General features: G+C 39.3%; 1 protein-coding gene across 4 annotated transcripts; it reads right to left on the bottom strand.

Moving 5' to 3' along the window:
* Positions 1-680: 680 nt before the first annotated feature.
* CCDC82 (coiled-coil domain containing 82) lies at positions 681-17545 on the bottom strand. 4 transcript variants are annotated; one of them, XM_075140102.1, is made up of 9 exons: positions 17315-17453; positions 16100-16655; positions 15220-15442; positions 13998-14090; positions 11780-11904; positions 10765-10935; positions 9968-10144; positions 4282-4467; positions 681-4020 (listed from the first exon to the last, which is right to left on the bottom strand). In XM_075140102.1, the coding sequence occupies exons 2-9, from the start codon at positions 16646-16648 to the stop codon at positions 3955-3957; spliced, it is 1590 nt and encodes a 529-aa protein (XP_074996203.1). In that variant the 5' UTR covers positions 16649-16655; positions 17315-17453; the 3' UTR covers positions 681-3954. The 4 variants fall into 4 exon arrangements, with proteins under 4 accessions (XP_074996203.1, XP_074996204.1, XP_074996205.1 ...); XM_075140103.1 differs by lacking the exon at positions 17315-17453 and adding an exon at positions 16850-17091; XM_075140104.1 differs by lacking the exon at positions 9968-10144 and having other exon boundaries at positions 17315-17545.
* Positions 17546-18814: the final 1269 nt, after the last annotated feature.

Genomic DNA, 18814 nt, shown 5'->3' with positions numbered 1-18814 from the left:
AGACTGGTCAGATTTCTGACTTCTCCCATCATTAGATATTGCACAAAATTTTTCTGCAAGAAATATTCTTACTGAGTATTTCTATATGTAGAAAGTCTCAGGGGGTAAGGGTCCTCTTTGTACTAGCATTTACAGCCTGTCCTGGAAAATTTGATCTCATTTTTTACATATATGGCTCTTCTAAACAATCTCTTCATTTCCCATGGTGAAGACAAATATAAACATGATGCAATGATACTTCACATTCTCTGTCTTGTAGAAACTCTTCAGGTAAAACAACAGCCACAAAAATACTATCACTTCCTCCATCTCAGTGAGGGGAATATCACAGTTTAAGAGAGACTATACACACTCAAACATTATATCAGCCCCTGCCACGCCAAATCAAATATCAGTTTCCTACTGAAATAGAAATCAGTGATGTCAATTCTAGGTATTTTCTTAGTCCAACTGGTGATGTCACAGACAAGATTAGTAAACCTATGAAGGCACTTTCTTCCAAGAAACTCTAACAGGATACTTTTGTATCCCTGTTAGAGACACAAAACCATAGACCTGAAAAAAAATGCCTGCAGGAACCAAAAGAAGTAGATAGCTCACACTTTTTAGGTGAACGAAGAGGAAGTGAGAAACATGATCTGGGATGCGGTAGATACCAAAAAATGAGTAAAACTAATCACTGGAACAATTTGCCAATTTTAATTTTCATTAAAAACGTATGTATCCTTGAAATATTATCAGTAATCAGCAGGCCAAAACTTCCCAAACTTGTTTTTTACTTGGTAGCAAACAGTTTAAATATGGCAAAATGAGAAATCGACCATTCATTTTTCATTTTGATAGCAAAATTTTTAAATAAAAATCATACATTCTCAAGAATTTTCAGGAAATTCAGAACGTAGCAGAAATTAAGACCAGTCCAGAAAGCTCTGAGAGGTCATATTCCACTATGTGGTACAAAACTCATTTATTTCCTTTGTAAGAATAGTGTTTCACCAAACATAAATGTTTTTTTATTATTCTAGCAAAGCCAACAAAAGTGTACAGAGATTTTGTTAACAGAATGAAGTGGCGCATCAAGGGGCATTACTCTTCCTAAAAGGCATATATTTAAGATGGATTCCTGTTGATGGGTCTGTTCCCACCAATATTCCCAGAAGAACAGGGATGAAGAGAGAAAAATAATAGAGATTTCCTTCAGCTTTGGTAACCAGGGAGATAGATATAAGACATCTCAAATCTCAGAATATTTACATATCTAACTCACAGTTATGGTATGGAAATAACATTTTCAACATAAGTTTACTTGAGAGTAAGTCTCAATGTGTTTACTGGGATTTTTCACCTTGGTTTATAAATCTTGTATCTGTATGTGGTACATGCGAGAACTGATGATATTAGCTTCCTCTAATAGCATATAATTTCAGCATTGCTGAATTTCAACCCCTTAAAATATAAAAGCAAATAATTTCTTACAATGAATGCTGGAAAAAGGGTACTGAATGACAAATCTAAGGTACAGTTCCTATGGAAAATAGCCAACAGATGTTCACCATTAAGCGATACACCTGGCAGCAGCTGCCCAGCCAATCAGCCTGTTACCAGTAGAGTGGCATAATGAATGCAGGGATTTCTTACGGACAAATTCATGAGAAATTAGGTTTCATTAGCTTTCCTTCTGAGAGAGCAACTTGTTAAACGAATCTAGTGTTAACAGTATCTTCCCTTTCACTAAGTTGCTCAGCCACAAAAAACTAATAAAAGAGTATGTGCATACAGCAGGATGTAGGAACAGTTCCTAACTAGATTCAAAACCCTGCACCCTGCATCTTATCTTAGGCTACATCTAATTAATTTTCTATACAGCACAAAGTACAGGGACAGAATCATAAAATGGTTTGGGATGAACAGGACCTTTAAAGAGATGCTGGAGCATGTCCAAAGAAGAGCAACGAAGCTGGTGAAGGGTTTACAGCAAACCTCCTCTTCAGAGGACCAGCAGAGGGAACTGGGGTTGTTTAACCTACAGAAGAGGAGGCTGAGGGGAGACCTCATCGCGCTCTACAACTACCTGAAAGGAGGTTGTAGTGAGGTGGGCGTGAGTCTCTTCTCCCAAGTAACAAGCGATAGGACGAGAGGAAATGGCCTCAAGTTGTGCCAGGGGAGGTTTAAATGGGATATTAGGAAAAATTTCTTCACTGATAGGGTTGTCGGGCATTGGAACAGGCTGTCCAGGGAAGTGGTTGAGTCACCATCCCTGGAGGTGTTTAAAAGGTCTGTAGATGTGGTGCTTAGGGACGTTGGTTTAGTGGTGGACTTGGCAGTGCTAGGTTAATGGTTGAACTCGATGATCTTCAAGGTCTTTTCCAACCTAAACAATTCTGTGATTCTATCATCATGGCCAGGGACATCTTCCACTAGATCAGGTTGCTCAGAGCCCCATCCAAACTGACCTTGAACACTTCCAGGGATAGGGCATCCACAACTTCTCTGGGCAACCTGTTCCAGTGTCTCACCACCCTCATTGTAAAAAATGTCTTCCTTATGTCCATCTATACCTACCCTCTTTCAGTTTAAAACCATTGCCCCTTGTCCTGTCACTACAGGCCTTGGTAAAAATGTCTCTCTCCATCTTTCTTATAAGCCCCCTTTAAGTACTGAAAGGCTGCAATAAGGTCTCCCCGAAGCCTTCTCTTCTCCAGACTGAACAACCCCAACACTTTCAGCCTTTCTTCATAGGAGAGGTGTTCCAGCCCTCTGATCATTTTTGTGGCCCTCCTCTGGACCCGCTCCAACAGGTCCATGTCGTTCCTGTGCTGAGGGCTCCAGAGCTGGACGCAGCACTGCAGGTGGGGTCTCACCAGAGCAGAGTAGAGGGGCAGAATCACCTCCCTCGACCTGCTGGCCACGCTTCTTTTTATGCAGCCCAGGATACAATTGGCTTTCTGGGTTGCGAGCGCACATTGCTGGCTCATGTCCAATTTATCAGAATGGACAATGCAATATTTAACCCTTCCTAACTCCTCAAAAATCTACTCCCCTGGCCTCAAAGAACTCTGATTTGGGCTTCATGCAATTCAGGTAAGCCATGCATCATGATTCTGAGTAACTCTTACTTTCTGTTAAGTTACACTGGAAAAATTATTGCTTATCTTGCATGGCCACATTAATCCATTCCCTTAATTTTTTAGCTACTGCAAGTTGTTGCTATTATGTTTGCACAATGTAACTTGATGTTTAAAATCGCAGCAAATTGCCCCAGCTGCTTATCAGAGACAGCACTGTGGGCCTAAGTGTTCATTTAGATGGCTAAGCCAGACTCAGTCTGTATGACGCCTATAATGTGACTCATCACCTACTCTCTAAAGAGAGGAATGACTACTGTGCTGCAAATGTAGTCAGACTGCAGAATATTTCCTCTGTTGCCTTGCAACAGTCTATACTGATTCCTCAGAGAGGAAATAGATCTTTGCGTTTGGGTCCTGTTTATTGTAACTATCATTCTAAATGGTTGGACTTACTTGCATATTACGAGCAACAAGGAAGGTAAGATGCAAGTTCTCGTATAACATAGCCTTACCTTTCCAAATATACCCACTTCAAAGGGTCTCAGCATCTCCTACCTTCCTTACGATGCAGCTCAATATAAATAGGTAGATGTTTTATTTCACAAGTAAACAGATATTGAGATGTTATTTTTAAGAACAAAAGGAAACTTAAAGTGACCTATGCAGTAAGACTGGAAGGACTGATTTGGTAAAACTTTGGGTTATTATTGACACAGATGAGAAAAAAAGATACAGCACATTCTCAAACAGTAGCTTAAAGGCATATGGATTTAAGTATAACACAGCCTAGAAAGAATCCTGAAGACCGAGCAGAGATAAAGTGCATGCAGATAAAGCAGGCCATTCAAATTTTTACAAGATGCCTTTCAAAGAGCTATATGACCACTTAATCCATTTTCTCTTCTTGGAAACTGTCTGCATCATTCATGTAGTCTTCAAGATCGTTATATCTCTGCAAATAAAATAAAACCTGTATTATTTTATCAATCATGCAGCTGTCAAAAAGCTTCATGTCAAAAGTTGACACAAACTGTATGTGAACGCAGCAGCATATCACTGTTTGAGAGACTGGGTCAGCAGAAGTGGATGAATGGTTAAGATGAGTTATATTATTGAAGCCCAGTAATTCAGAACTGATCAATTAAATCAGACATTTTATCTCAGCTTACTTTTAACTGCTTGGAAAAGGACACATCAGATAACTCAGTCGTACCTTCTGAATCCACCCACTGTCTTCCAACTGGCTGAAAAGCCGTTCGACTGTGTCTTTGACTGGTTCATCCTCAACACCATCTAAGTCGGTAATGGAGCTGCAATCCACATACAACTTGTATTTGAAGTGCTTCAAATTATGATAAACTCTTGTACGATTTGCACACACCACGCCAACCTTCAAAACCTAGGCCAAAGTGAACAAATCATTCTCTCTGATAGAATTGTGATTATGTTGACAATATAAAGAATGGCTACGTCAGTCTAGCAAGATTTTATCAGTCAGTCTAGGAAGATTTTTTTGAATAATGAAATAAACAGAATGACACTACATGCATACAATCAGTGCAAAACCATGTAGTTTTCACAGCCACAGCAGAACAATTTTTGAGCAAGCAGGCAGCCAGCAAGTCTATGCAATGGCAGCTTATCAGTACTGTTTTCTTGCAAACACAAACATGTTTATAATTGGTAGTATCTTTCCTATCTCCTGGTGGAACTTCGTTACAAAATCACTAACATTTTAGACAATCATCCTATTGTGAAAGCAGAGGAAAAGAAATTATTTGATTACTTTTGCTTAACATGTAGTACTTCCTAGGGACATGAAATACCAGTTCTAGCATTTTGTAGACTGAATAATATTCAATATTGCTTCAACAAATACATATGAATACAAATAGACATATGCCTAGAAACATATTTTTAAGGAAGACAGAAAGAGATTTGATTTCATAAAAATAAAATCTGAAAACCAAGGTTTTATACAATGCAAGTTAATCTGCAACTGTCTGGGGAGTATAGCTAGGCCATAATGCTGTACAAATCAAAGCCTCTGCATCTCCCAGTTATTACCAGTTTTAGTTCTACAATTGCCATGCAGAAAAGACAGAACTGTCTTATTTAAGTTTTCTTTACAGCAGAATTTATAGATAAACAAATGGTAAATATGCACATAAATGCATAATCAGAGCATGGATTAGAGTAGATTCATTATCACCTATCAGCGCTAACATTAAATACAGGCAAGTATTTGCACGTATCTTGAACTCAGATTTTATACAAAGACGTTAAGCGGTGAAGGTGTTTACCTGGAAATACTGAGTAATATATTGGTTACAAGAATCTAAGGCAATCCTACATCTTCATTAAGAGTATATGAAACTGGAAGTGTGGGGAGGGAGAAAGAGTCAAAGTTCATCTGCATTTAAGGACATCCTGCGTTTCACAAGAGTAAGTTTTGTTCCATTTCTACAAGATTAGTTGTTCAAGTACATACAATGGCAAATCAGAAGAGGAATTTATCCCCTGTAAACGACCCACAGGTGCACCGATTACTATTCCAACCCATGGAGACAAAGTCTATCAGGTAAGAAATCTACACCTGGCTGATTTTCAGAGCAGCAACTCAAAACTGCGACATAATTAATACATGGGTAAAGAAATTCAGCTCCTGATACATACAGAAGAAACTGATTTAGTTTTACTAAAAAAAATCCCCCATCAACTTATCCTTCAGGGGCAGCATTGTTTTGGACTGATGTCTTGTCACACCTTTGTGAGTAACAAGCCGGTAAATGGCTAAAGGTCGAAGTTCTTTGCATCAGTCATACAAGCTGCAATTGTATTGCTATTTCAGATTACACGCACATATGTCAAAAAACCAACCATGTTATATATCGCAAAATGATCTCTTCTGAGCCACAACAGTGATACCCTTTATTGCTGCCATTGGTAATAATCTGAATGCTCTTCTAAATTATGAGAAGGTTAAGTTTTAATCAATGCTTACAAACTGCATTTTCAGGAAGCTTTTTCCAATGCATGACCAAATGTTTGCATCTGTAAGCAGTTCCCCAAAACAGCCTGACCTACTCGTACAACCTAGCACTAAGAGTATCGACTGACAATGACAGTAGCAGAAAAGCATATTTATATTTATAAATATTATATAAAATAAATTCATATTTGTATGTATTATTTATACATTTTCTTAAATATATGAATATACTTAATTTCTTAAATATATTAACCAGCAGCTCAACTGATATAAGCAGGCATAATATCACTGAAGTCAAAAGAGACACACTCACTTAAAAGAACTTTTGATCTGACCTACAGTAGATGATGATTAACTGAAATTTTAACTGTCTTGAGATAAAAAATTCCTATTACTATATTGCTATTCTCTACTGATCATGTACATGTAGCTATTTGCAGCTCCATTTTCTACTCTCCCCAAAACTGAAAAGCTAAGGCTTGTGTTTGGTGCTATAGGTGCTTCTGAAGTGCAAGACCTACCAACCAATGCATGACCTCGATTCATTCCAATTTCCAGAAGTACCATTTCAAACACTGAAACAATCAAGAACTGAGCTGCGGTGTTTCATAGAGCATTTCATAACTTTTCAAGTATCCCAAGCAATGGGGTACAGCATCTGGAACATTATGTGATGTAAAATAGGAGATACCATCTTGCATCAAACTGATGGCCCAGTTCTTCCCCTGTGACAACAGCTAGCAGGAGATATTTAGGAAGTTAGTATAAGATGCAGGATTAACACCAGAATAATCATAATACCACCATACAGCTTCTAGCAGTCAACAGTTAACACAGTGTGGGAGAAGCTTTCCCAAGAACCTGTCTAATCCTTTTTGGGACCCACTAACATTTTTCACTTCCAAAGTATCTTGTGGCAATGAGTTTCATAGTTCATTTATATGTGAGGTGTAAAGTATTTCTACATTAGAGAAATACCAGAGGAAAATAGCTAAATATTGTATAATTTAATTATGTATTGCGTTTTTAAAGCAAGAAAGATTGTCTAAAATTACGATGCTATTTCAGAATGCAGCTTTGGAAAGAATCTCAGTACTGTACTCATTCAAATTTTTTCCTCTCTAAGTTCTCAGTGACTCTGTCTGAATGCTTAACTTATCTACTCAAGCTGGCCATATCAGCCAAAGTTGTGTTAAATCACTTTGTATGGAATGCAGGACCATTGCCTGACAATAGCACAACATGTAGTGACTGAATCCATGTCCTCTAAGCATGATTATAAACGGAAGTAGAACACCAAGACTGAGAGTAGAAAACAGTTTATAATCCAGGTGACACAGGAGCAAAGAAGTGTGGGGGACACCTATACCTCTAAACCGTTCGATTCTCCCTGACCATGGAGAACCGAGAATTGGCAGCCACACACAGAACAATCACTGCAAGCCTCAGCAAAACTGGAACAGCTGTTTCTCTTCTCTTTCTACTGGCAAAGCAGAATACTTCAGAGATGAGAGAAAAGGAAAGTTTTATGCAGAAGAAGAGGGTTGGAGGTCTGGTTTTGTTCTCTCCACATCCACTTTTCTCGGGTATTTTCAAATAAAACTTTAGAAAATAGTACAACTACGTGTCTCCATTCAATCTGATCTGCCAGTGCTGAACTGCCTTCTCTTTCAGTCAGTTAAGTTCTTGAAGTGCCAGTTTTATATAGCTCTGTGTGCCTTTTTTCTTTTTTCCTTCTTTCTTTTTTCTCTATTGGCAGGACAAGTTGATCAACGCATTGCCAGCAGAACTTCAAAGGGTACTTGAGAACAGTACCTTTAGCAGTCTAAATTACTGGTCAACATAAGAACACGAATGTTGCATTACAAAGGCACTATCAAATATTACTGGAAAGCGCTCAGTAACTCTCTCTCCTGGATCTGTTCTACAGCCCTGAGCCATACTGAGCATGCACATGGCAAGCATCTCACCAGATGCTGGGGTACATGGTAAAAAAAGCTCTCATTTTCTACTGTTAAGATGAGGAGGACAAATATGAACTATCAAGTTAGTTCAATATTCAGTAGGATATTTCAAGTTTTTTCCAAAGTGAAAAATAGCCAATGCTTTATGTAGGACAACGTCTGGACAGCAGTGAGGGAATTGCTACTGTTATTTCCACAGTTAAGTAAAGATTAAATTCTTATACTAGTTCACTTATTATTTCTGGTTAGGTAAGGCACACACTTCCCATGAAAAACTGAAAATTTTTAAATTAGTGATCTATATTTAGAGACCCGTATGTAAGGAAGAATAATGACTGTACGATGGACTGCACTATCAGTGCTAGTATGATTGCCAAGAACTTACTGTTTTCCCGCAATAAACAGGGGAAAAGCCTTGCTGGAAAAGCCTAGCTCTCTTGACTATCACGCACGCAGAGACTTATCAAACCAAAGTATTAACAACTGCTGCTCAGAAGGGTCTGTAATCTATTTAAGAAAAACTGTGGCACAGATTTTCCTAGATTCTGCATTACATGCAGAGCCCAATATGATGGCATAATAATAATCACACCGACACCCCTCAAATCTCCATGTTAGAATATTTGCAAAGATCCAAACAATATAGGCTTGAGCTTCTGTAAGGTGTACTTCCAGTTTGATGAGCACTTCATTTTATTTTTGTATGAGAAATCCTATTATACCACATTTCAAAATATATTGTAAATACAACTTGTTCTGACACTTCATTCTTTTCATCAAATACTGTGAGGAACTTCAGCTGTATTCAAAAATACTTTTACACTCACAAAGAAAAGGAATATCCCTTTTACACCTCCTGAAAGGGAAGAAAGGCAGAACTTGGGTATCAGCTTGGTACACAACTGTAGCAGTATTTTATTCTTGACAAATCGCGTGCTTTGAGTTTATCATAAGAAGTCATGACATTACTTAAGAAGGTCATATGCATACCTAATCATAACAATTACTGGTAGCTGTAGATTTGAAGGGAAGATCCCTAAATATTAGGAACACACAAGTTCTTAAGAGTCAAGGTCTTCAAAAGTCTCAGTTGTGAAATATAACAAAATTGACTGCTCAAGTCATCTAAAATGACTGCCTAGTGCAACATCATGTAACAACATGAGATGTGTTTCATTCCAAAAACGTAATTTAATATAAAATGTCCTAGTAGAGACAACTGAGTGAGAAAAAGATGCAAGACTGCCTAAACAGCTACATGGGAAATAGCAGATGTGAAAAAATCTGAAGAATGAAGCGGTAAATTCTGACTAGGCTGCACTTGGGCTATTAGGATGACAGTGGCACTATTTCACTCAACGTTCTGACCTAGAGCAAACAAGAACTGTTGGTGTGCACATGGACGCTCCAAACGCTAGAGGCATAGTAGGCACAGAATTAGCAAGCCAAGTGACTCAATGTAGAACAAACCTTACTTGCAACAAAATAGAAAACACAATCATTCAATGGAGATGATTATCTATTTTATAGAAAGTTACTTCTATAATGTTTCTCAAAACTAATCAATGCAAGATTCCTGCTGGGAAAGTCTTAAGGGCATTACAGGCACACACAAAGGTAAAGGGCTTTGAAGTGATCTAATTTCAGTGAAAAGGCATTCTGATATTTAGAATACATGTAAATCTGAGGCAAATGTCATTCTTGATTTAAAGCCTCAGACTCCTGGCATACAGAGATAGGATCTATTCAAGATAAAAAAAACAGTCATAGCATTTCTCATGTACTTGGTGAAAACCAGAAATGCCAGGCATGTTCGGAGCATCACTCAGTCGTGTAATTTCTTTACCACTGGTTTTCCTTTCTTTAAGATACGCATCCGCTTTAGGCTTTTCAATCTTCTATTAAATGTTCTCTGACAAAACAAAAAGCGACTTTAGAAATACCTGATTGAGTGCCCATATTAGAACTTTGGTTAGTATGTGAATCTTCATGTGCGCTGTCAGCCTCTTTGACACAGTTTCAGACTGCCCCCCGTGCACCACAAAAGACAAGTATGCTGAGTAGGATGTGTAAGATGCCATGTACCTAGAGCTTCCTTCTTGCCCTGGATGAGACTCAGACTGAAGAGATTTGAAGCAGAGGAAAAATTGAGGCAAATGTCAATTTTGACTTGAGGGCAAGAGTTATCAGTAAACCCTATCTGTCTTAGAGTCCTTTACCTTTTTTATCATGAAGTCCAGCTCATGGTTGGGTATACTTACTAGCGCTTACCGCAGAGCAAGTACATGTGCTGCATCAGGTACTAATATTAATTGGCAAAAGCAGGGAGGAAACAGCACACCAATCATTGTGATGCAGGCAAAAACAAAGGTCATAGAAAAACATCAGATTTATTTTCTTGATAAAAGTTACGTTTATTTGAGGATACTTTTCATTACCTCTTTCCCAACATATAAGAAAGGATGAGGGGAGCAGAAGGGAATGACTCTGTTCATCCTTTTAAGTTTCACAGGAACTTCCTTCCTAATTCCTAGCTAAATCTAAGATTGTACTCCTCCAAACTGCAAAATGGTCCTCATATTTTAAAAATTAATAGGGTTTAGACAAGGTACAGTAGCTTAACTCTTGCCTCTAGCATTATAGACATTAGATGTGTTGATAGAATTTCTACTCTGTGTGATTTTCTGTAACACTAGACAAAACTTAAAAATAATTATACAGGGTGCTTGTTTGAAGTTACCTGCTTGTCATCTGACATGAAGTCATCCGCTTCCAAAGTTCTACTATTATAAAGCTTTCCAGAGAGCAGCACATTAAACTTACAATACCGATTCAATTCACAGGCCTGGCAAGATATATTTTTTGGATTTTTCAAGATTATGCGAACATCTGGGTAACAATCCACACGCTCCTGAAAAACAGATTTCAAATAACATTAAAGAATCTCCGTAAACTGAAAGATGCCTCAAATAGGCTGCTGAGTATTCTGTACTCGCACAAAATTAGAGCAAGAGAAACCAAGAGATTCAAATCTGAAGTCTTTCGTGATTCAGTTGTGAACATATACCTTCTCAATCATTTTCCAACACTTCACTCAGTTCTAGTTCATTAATTCTTTCTTTCGGCTTCAGACCTAAAGAATGGCTCCTGCATCCTGGCACTTCGTTTTCTCTCATCTCTTTTTTTTTGGAGGGGGTGGGGGTGCAACTATATTAGTTGGGCTTCTTCAAATAAATACACTGTATCTCTCCACTGGCCATACTCCATTATTACAGTGATTATTAGATTACCACACCTATCACGCTAATACTATTCTAGTAATTCGCATACAATGACTAGGTTACTGTATCTTGACTTCATTTTTTTTGAAGTAGTAGAAGGTTCATTATGAACATACTGGTTTATCTTTTTGTGGAAGGAGGAAGAAATTTTGTTACAACATTTATCAAATGACAAAAAATCCTCAAAAAGTCATCTGCTGAAGTTAGCAAGCATTCTGAGAAGCATAACTGAGAACAGATTCTGTTCTGTTACCCGAATGTTTATCTGGTTATAAACACATAAAATACTTCTGATATTTATAAGTATCAAAACAAGTTACGTAAGGTAAAGAACAATGAGTTTCTATTAAAAAAGTATATATAATTATAGTGATTACTGTACCTTTACTGAGAATTACCGTGTAAAAAAAAAAAATCTGTCAGTAATAATATGATTTGGAGACCACTTCACTATTTAAAGTAGAAGCTACATACCTTGTATCGATCTTTCCAGCGACTTCTAGAGATTAAGTTCTCAAGACGAGGCTGAATGAAGCGGTCATCCAAATAATGAAGTGAGAGCAACATATCTTGCGCATACTTCTTTTGTCTTGTTCCATCTATTCAGCGAGAGTTGTTACTAGCTTGCTGACCACCCTATGCTGTACAAGTTTCTTCAAATAAAATTTTCAAGGACATTATGCTTCTGCACACTAAGAACTATGAATGATTTTAATAAATTATTACGGAATACATTTGCTACTGTTATCCATAAAAGTGATCCATGCATCTTTGATAAACTGATATATTTAATTATTTTAAAAGTCTGTATCACAAGAGGTGCATGAATAAACTCTACAATCAAGGTTAAAGTGAAAAGCTGTCATCCCAAATGAAGACCCATTCACTCGAACCCATTTAAAAGAAGGGGGGGGGGGGCGGAGAAAAGTGTCTTGCTTTTTCTCCAGTTTATGTAAGCTGTTCATAACGTAAGCTTTTCATAACGTATAATGGAAGTTGCAATGCATGAAAACAATTGCTCTGAGCTGCTTCACAGCAGAAATTTTGACAACTCTCTTCGTCACTTATAAAGAACACACAGAAACTGACCTTTACACTTCAGCAGCACAGTCAGATGCCTTGAGTTAGGCAACATATGTACTTCCAAATACTTACTCAAGCAAAAGAAATAAACAAGTATGAGGATGAGTAAAACTACCACTATTCCACAACTGTCTCCCAGATATGTGCTGGATTCCAGGAACTAAACAGGACTTTCATAGGTGCAGGCCAATTCATACTGTCTCGAGCTTCAGCATGTACAGACATACAAATTAATTCAGCTACCTTCCCTAGCCTTTTAGCAATGCTGTTATCAAAGAAACAAAACTGAGAAGGACCACTGGCTATCTAGCTCTCTGTATAAAAACAGTTAATTATTATTATCATTACAGCCACCATAATTACAATTAATTGTTTTTCCATATACACTTTACACACACACATTTTCAGTAAGTATACTAAAAGCTTGAAGAGGCTGTGCTAGACCATAAAAAAAAAAATCCTTCACAATAAAAAGCAAGTCTGAACTCTAATACTAAAGTAGCTGCTCTTGATTCAAACTAATTAAGAGATTCACTTCCAATAATTCAGAAAAATCCATTCTATGGATAAAAATACATCTTTGTAATGCTAGGCTATGTTCACACGATATAATGTTCTTCAGAAAGATAGAATACAACCTCCAACTGACCCGCATAGCTGATCTAATTCCAGCACCTTGGCAATAATTTGTTAGTTTTGTAGAGCAGATACAATTTGAAATAGAAGGAAGCTATCACAACGTAAAACTGGAAAAGTTTACTAATTACTTTCCATAAGCTTGTTTTCACTTGGTAAAACAAAACAAAACAAAATTAAAACCTGAAAGAACTAGCAGTGGTAGATGAAAGACATTTTTAGCTCCAAGAATACACAGCCTTTATTCTGAAATCTGTATTGTATTTCAGTTTCTTCCTTCCCTCTTAGTTCCTCATGACACCAAAACTTCCTCTCTTTGGCACTTTGCTGACTCCTTCCACAGCCTGACACTGGCAGTCTTCTCATTAATTACATCTTTGCAGTGCTTCTGAAACTACATGTGAGGTTGCCATTCAGCCCCACTAGGCCAAATGCCAAAAAGCACTTTCTCAGCAAGAGCAAGACAAGAAGTACTGACTGCAGCTGAAATTTAGTTGTTTTATCTGAAAGCACAAATGTTCAAAAAAAAGGAAAAGAAAAAAAAAATCGGATATGGAGCAATCTCCATAACTAAAATTATTTATTATCTATCAAATTCCTCAGAAAAAGCTATGAAGCAAGCGACATTTTGACAAATCAGCTGACCTTGCAATGTTTTCATTGAGATATCTACTTTGAAATTAATTTCCCGCTCATGCTGGAACGGTTACTACTGATCAGTAACACAGAAACACTTCCCTACATCTCAGAATGCCTTCTAGGCTTAAAAGAATTAAGTCTACACATTTTTCCAAGATTACTCTACCCTTTTCAGATAGATTTCCCCCTCACAAAGTTACACAGCAGCAAAACCAAGAACAGATCTCAGGGCTCACAGTCCTATACTCCAATCAGGAGACACATCTTTCCCTAGAATAAATGTCTTTGTATAACTTTGAACGCACTATTACATTATTTAATGCAATTTACTTACCATATAATGAGCTCAGAAAAGTGTCATCAATTGCATTTATGAGGAAAGCCTTTACTATTCTTTTGAAGTGTACATAATGATCACAGCGAGATACTGGGAAGAAAGAAATATAACCAGAATTTACCAAAAAAAAAAAAAGTAAGAAATGTTAAAAGTCCTGTAAGAAGAATTTTTTCCATTATTGTAAATTTAGAATTTTAAAGTCATTTAAATATGGATTTAAAAATAATTTAAATGTACAACATCCACACCCTTAAGACCTTGCCTTTAAATAGTGTTTCTCATCCCAATGATCTTAATGAATTTTAGCATCCTAAATTCACACGTCCTTTCAGCAAGAAGAGCCCACAGTAAGAGCTACAAATACTAAAAGAAGAGAATATGTTCAACAAATAGCAGGAAATAATGCAAACCAGAGAAGGACAGGTTTACGGGGTTTTGTTTGTTTGTTTGTTTTTTCTTTGTTCTAACTTTCTTTCAAATACACACAATTCTGCTCATGTCTTTACTGGGGAAGAAATACCACAAATGCCTATGACCATCTACACTAGCACCGACTCTGCAGTCAGTACATACCTGCTTCTGAACAACAAAATACTTAAGAAGATAACTAGCATGAAGTTCTGTTTCAAATCTCTCTGTTCCATCCAGATACCATTTTTCATAAAAGATGAACTTGAAAAGTTTTCTCGCTCTGTGCAGTTTGGCTGAAATTGACCAATGAATTCAGAAACCCCTATAGACCTGTGCTCCCAAGTTTCACCGCCACGGAATAAAAATGCATTTAAAAAAAAAATCCCAAGCCCCAAAAACCCCAAACTCATGGCAAGAATTTTCCATCACTCTCCAGAACAGAATTTGGCCAGAATTAACATAGCTGCTCTTAGCATATATTACAAGATGGAGGATGATACTTTTAGGTCTCCACAGGAATGACTGCATCATAGGTAGCCTACTTCATCCTAAATCAGACCAACTTAAAAAAATCTGTGCAATATGGTTTCCCTTCCTTCCCCCCAAATTATACCTTCCCTTTAATAATATACAGAAAGACTATAAAAGTTTACTGTGGAAATCAGAGTACCTCCACAATAAATGGAAGCCTTTTAGGAATCTGCTTTTAAACTATCATCTCCTATTACACATTATTTGTATTTACAGTCCACTAATATTTATTACAGCACTACAAGCAAGTTAGAATTATGACTAATTTTGATCTTACAGTATGGGACGTAGTATGCCAGCAACTCGCTATTTGATGTATTTAGTTCCTTCTGTTGTGGCTGGTTTTCACTCTTTACGTGCTCTGTGTTGTCATCACCATCTTCCTCTTCCTCTACTATAAAATCTTTCATGCTGTCACTGTCACTTTCACTACCTTCTGTTGGTGTGAGGGGCAAGTGACAGAGCGGTTCCTCTTCTATTTCTGCTTCACCATTGGAATCCTAATTAAATTTAAAAAAGTATTTCAAACACAAGAATTTTCAGTATTTGCACTGATGAAATATACATATACTGGATAAGATTTTTGACCTTCTAATAACACCATTTGTTCAATTAACAAGAAATAATATGTTTCCAAAAAATACATCATTCTGTACTAGATGACAACTATTTTCAGCTTTAAATCAGCCGTCTCCATGTACCTCTCTTCAGTCTACTTGTAGGAATTAAGCTAACATGAGATCTCTAAGTTACTTCAGCAGGTATTTTGCTTCTTGATAAAAATCATTTGATAGTCCTCTCGTGCGTCTCTTCTTTATGGAAAAAACCAGACTGATAAAGAAGTTTTTCCTTTCTGACTACGTAGAGAAGACACCTGCATTCTAAGCTGCTTAATCATCAGAACGCCTGGAAGAGCAAACGAAAGGAAATTCTTAAATCCTCAGTGATTAAAATTAAACTGAAGACAAAGGTTTTCAGTAGTCAATACTGTTATCTAGTTAATGTGACAACTGTTAAAATGTGACAGAACTACTGATTTGTCATGAATAAAAAACAAAGCAAAAGAAAAAAAATCCCACTGGTTTATATTCATTAATCTTCGCCTTCCCCTACATTCAGTATTTTCTCCAATTGAATTTAAAAGATGAAATCCAGACCTCACAATTTTCACTGCTGCAGGATCTCCGAGTTGTTCTTTGTCTTGCAAGTTCTTTCAATTTTGCAAACGCTTTCTGTTTCCTATTAGTAGAAACATTTTCTGTAGGGCAGGTTTTATCAGGTTGCTGTTCTTCAGAACTCTCATCTTCATCCATTATACAGTGGCGTTTAGCAAAAACTTTTCTAACAAGTATATCACTGTCCTCACTTTCGTCACTGTCACACAAGACAGAGGTGTTCAACCTTCTACGCTTCCCAGGCACGACATGTTCATCCTCACCATCTTCTGTTACTTCCCCATCGTGGCTTTTCTCTTCCTGATCTGAAAGGCTGTTCTTCACAACAGTTTCATTTTTTTCATCTACTTCATCTTCTGATGTGGTAGGCTCTTCCTCCTCAGAGGTACCTGAGGATTCATCATTGCTGTCAAGTAGTATGAGCTCCCTTTTAGTGCGCCTCCAATCAACTCGGGATTTGGATGATGACAGTTCTGTTCCTGCCGTCTTATTTCTTGTTTCATATCTTCTGACAACTGCTTTTATCTCCATCGGAAGGCTGTGATAACACACCAAAATATAAACCGATAAAACAAAGCACTTACTATATTATGCCAATCAAAAAAAGAAAAGTACAAGGGCATGCATATTTTGTTACACACACTTATGACTTAACAATATCATTATTAAGAGACACATGCAGAAATCAGCACCAAACAACACTAAGCATGCACAATTCTGAAGAGGATATACCTTACTGAAAAAATGTAGAAGAGCAGAACTGCCCACACCCAGCATGAATGAACTGGAAAAATCAGGTCTGAACTGCAGCTACAGATCCCATCATCCGCTCCGACACTGGAAGCCTACAGCTGAGGCAGAGCGCTTCCCCGCTCCTGAGGAGCGGCGTGCAGCGCTCGTTCAGGACCACCATCAGCAGGCCTCACTGAGGCGTCCGCAGCCGCTGCCCTCAGCTGGGGAGGGACCACCCCACCCAGGTTGGCGGGCCTACCCCCACCTGCCCGCCCCGCAGCAAGACCCGGCGCGGCAGAGGCGCCCTGAGGCGAGCCGCGCCCAGCTGTCGCGGCCCGCTCCCGACTCGACAAAGCGGGCTGGCCCGGGCCAACGGAACTCATCCCGCCCACGGCCATGACACACGCAGACACCCCCCACCTTCCCCCGTCCCTCAACAGCTCGCGCAGCAGCCGTTACTTTTACCGTTAACGTTCCCGCCGTCCAGCGCCGGAGCCGCTGAGGAGAGACTACCGCCCCCCAGCGTCCAGCGCGCCGCGATTGGCCGTCGCCCCCTGTCATTCAGCTGCCGCGATGTTTACGGAAGTGCTGGCAGGTCGCGGAGGGTGGGGGGAGGGGACGTGTGTCACGTGGTGTGCCCGGGCTCTGTGGGTTGGCGCGCAGTGCTGGAGAGCCTGAGGTGGCGGGTTCGAGTCCTCCTCCCGGGGGGGGGGGGGGGGGGGGGGGGGGGGGGGGGGGGAGGGGGGGGGCGGGGCGGCAGCACGCCTCGCTCTTCTCCCTCCCGGCGCTTCACCCGGCAGGCCTCAAGCAGCGTTAGTGTGCGGTGGCTGAGTTGCGATCGCATTTTTTCCCGATCCAGATGTATTCTTGAGGAAAATCTGCGTGGGCTTGTGAGATACGGCACCTCCCCAAAGGGGCTGCCAGAGATCACCGCCAGTGATCTCTGGCCTGAGGCTTACCCTGCCAAAGCAGCTTCTTCACAGGCACCAGCACTTTTCCTCTCTGCTGCCTGGGGAGCAAACCCACTAAATGTATTGAGTTCAACCCCCAAATGATGGGGGACATGAAAGCTGGTGGTAGAGAAGGTTTGTGGCAGCTGTAACCGTGGGGAGGTTTTGGGGGCGCCAGGCTGGGGCCCAGCCGGAGCAGAAATCCCAGCCGGTGTCCATGCCTGGGAAAGCCTCTGCTGGCCCACCCGTCCTCCCTGGGCCTCTTAGAAGAAAACAAAGCTTTCTTTGGTGTCTGTAAGTCATGTTTTGGGTACGGTGCCTGCAGCTCCTCATTGGGCTCCTCATTGGGCTTCTCAGGAGCATGCTGAGGGCTCTGGTTCTCTGTGGTTATGCTATATCCATGTGGAAAATCAGAGGCTGCGTGACACAGGTCCTACGAGTGCCGGTGCTCGAGGAGAGACCTGTCAGCTCAGCACAGGGCTCTTTTTCTTGGTAATAGCAACGTCACAGCATGCACCAAATTGCTGAGCACGTGTGCTGCTCTCAGCTGGGGCTGGCCCTCATGTGGGGAACCCCAAAAATGGAGGTTGGGGATGAGGGCCTGAACGTTGTCTTAGTCACAGGGGAGGGTGGGAGTATTGCAGCACAGGAGTTTGGGAGATGGAGGGTACAATAAATTCATAAGGAAGTAAGTTGCACTACTTTCACTGCTCAAAGAACAAGACATTTTGTGGATGAGTATATGCAGGAAACTATTACCATCTACTAATGAGCTTCTGTTGTTTTTCTGCTTAAAACATCTATTGAATAGGATGCTGGATTCTCTTTAGAGCGAATACTCTTACAGATGCATTTTAATAACAAGATTCGTGTCTTAAATTTGCTCTGCGTTGCTTGGTCTGTGGTAGAACACTACTGCTACCTTGGAACTCATTCTGTTGATATTTTTGGTACTATTTTAACAAGATCTTGTAAACATCTCCTTGTATTTCTTTAAAAATAGGTGGTAACGAAA

This window comes from Calonectris borealis, chromosome 1 (assembly GCF_964195595.1).
Source record: "Calonectris borealis chromosome 1, bCalBor7.hap1.2, whole genome shotgun sequence".
Taxonomy (NCBI): Eukaryota; Metazoa; Chordata; class Aves; order Procellariiformes; family Procellariidae; genus Calonectris; species Calonectris borealis.
Note: the sequence above shows the minus strand (reverse complement) of the source record. Positions and strands in the feature narration are given on the sequence as shown.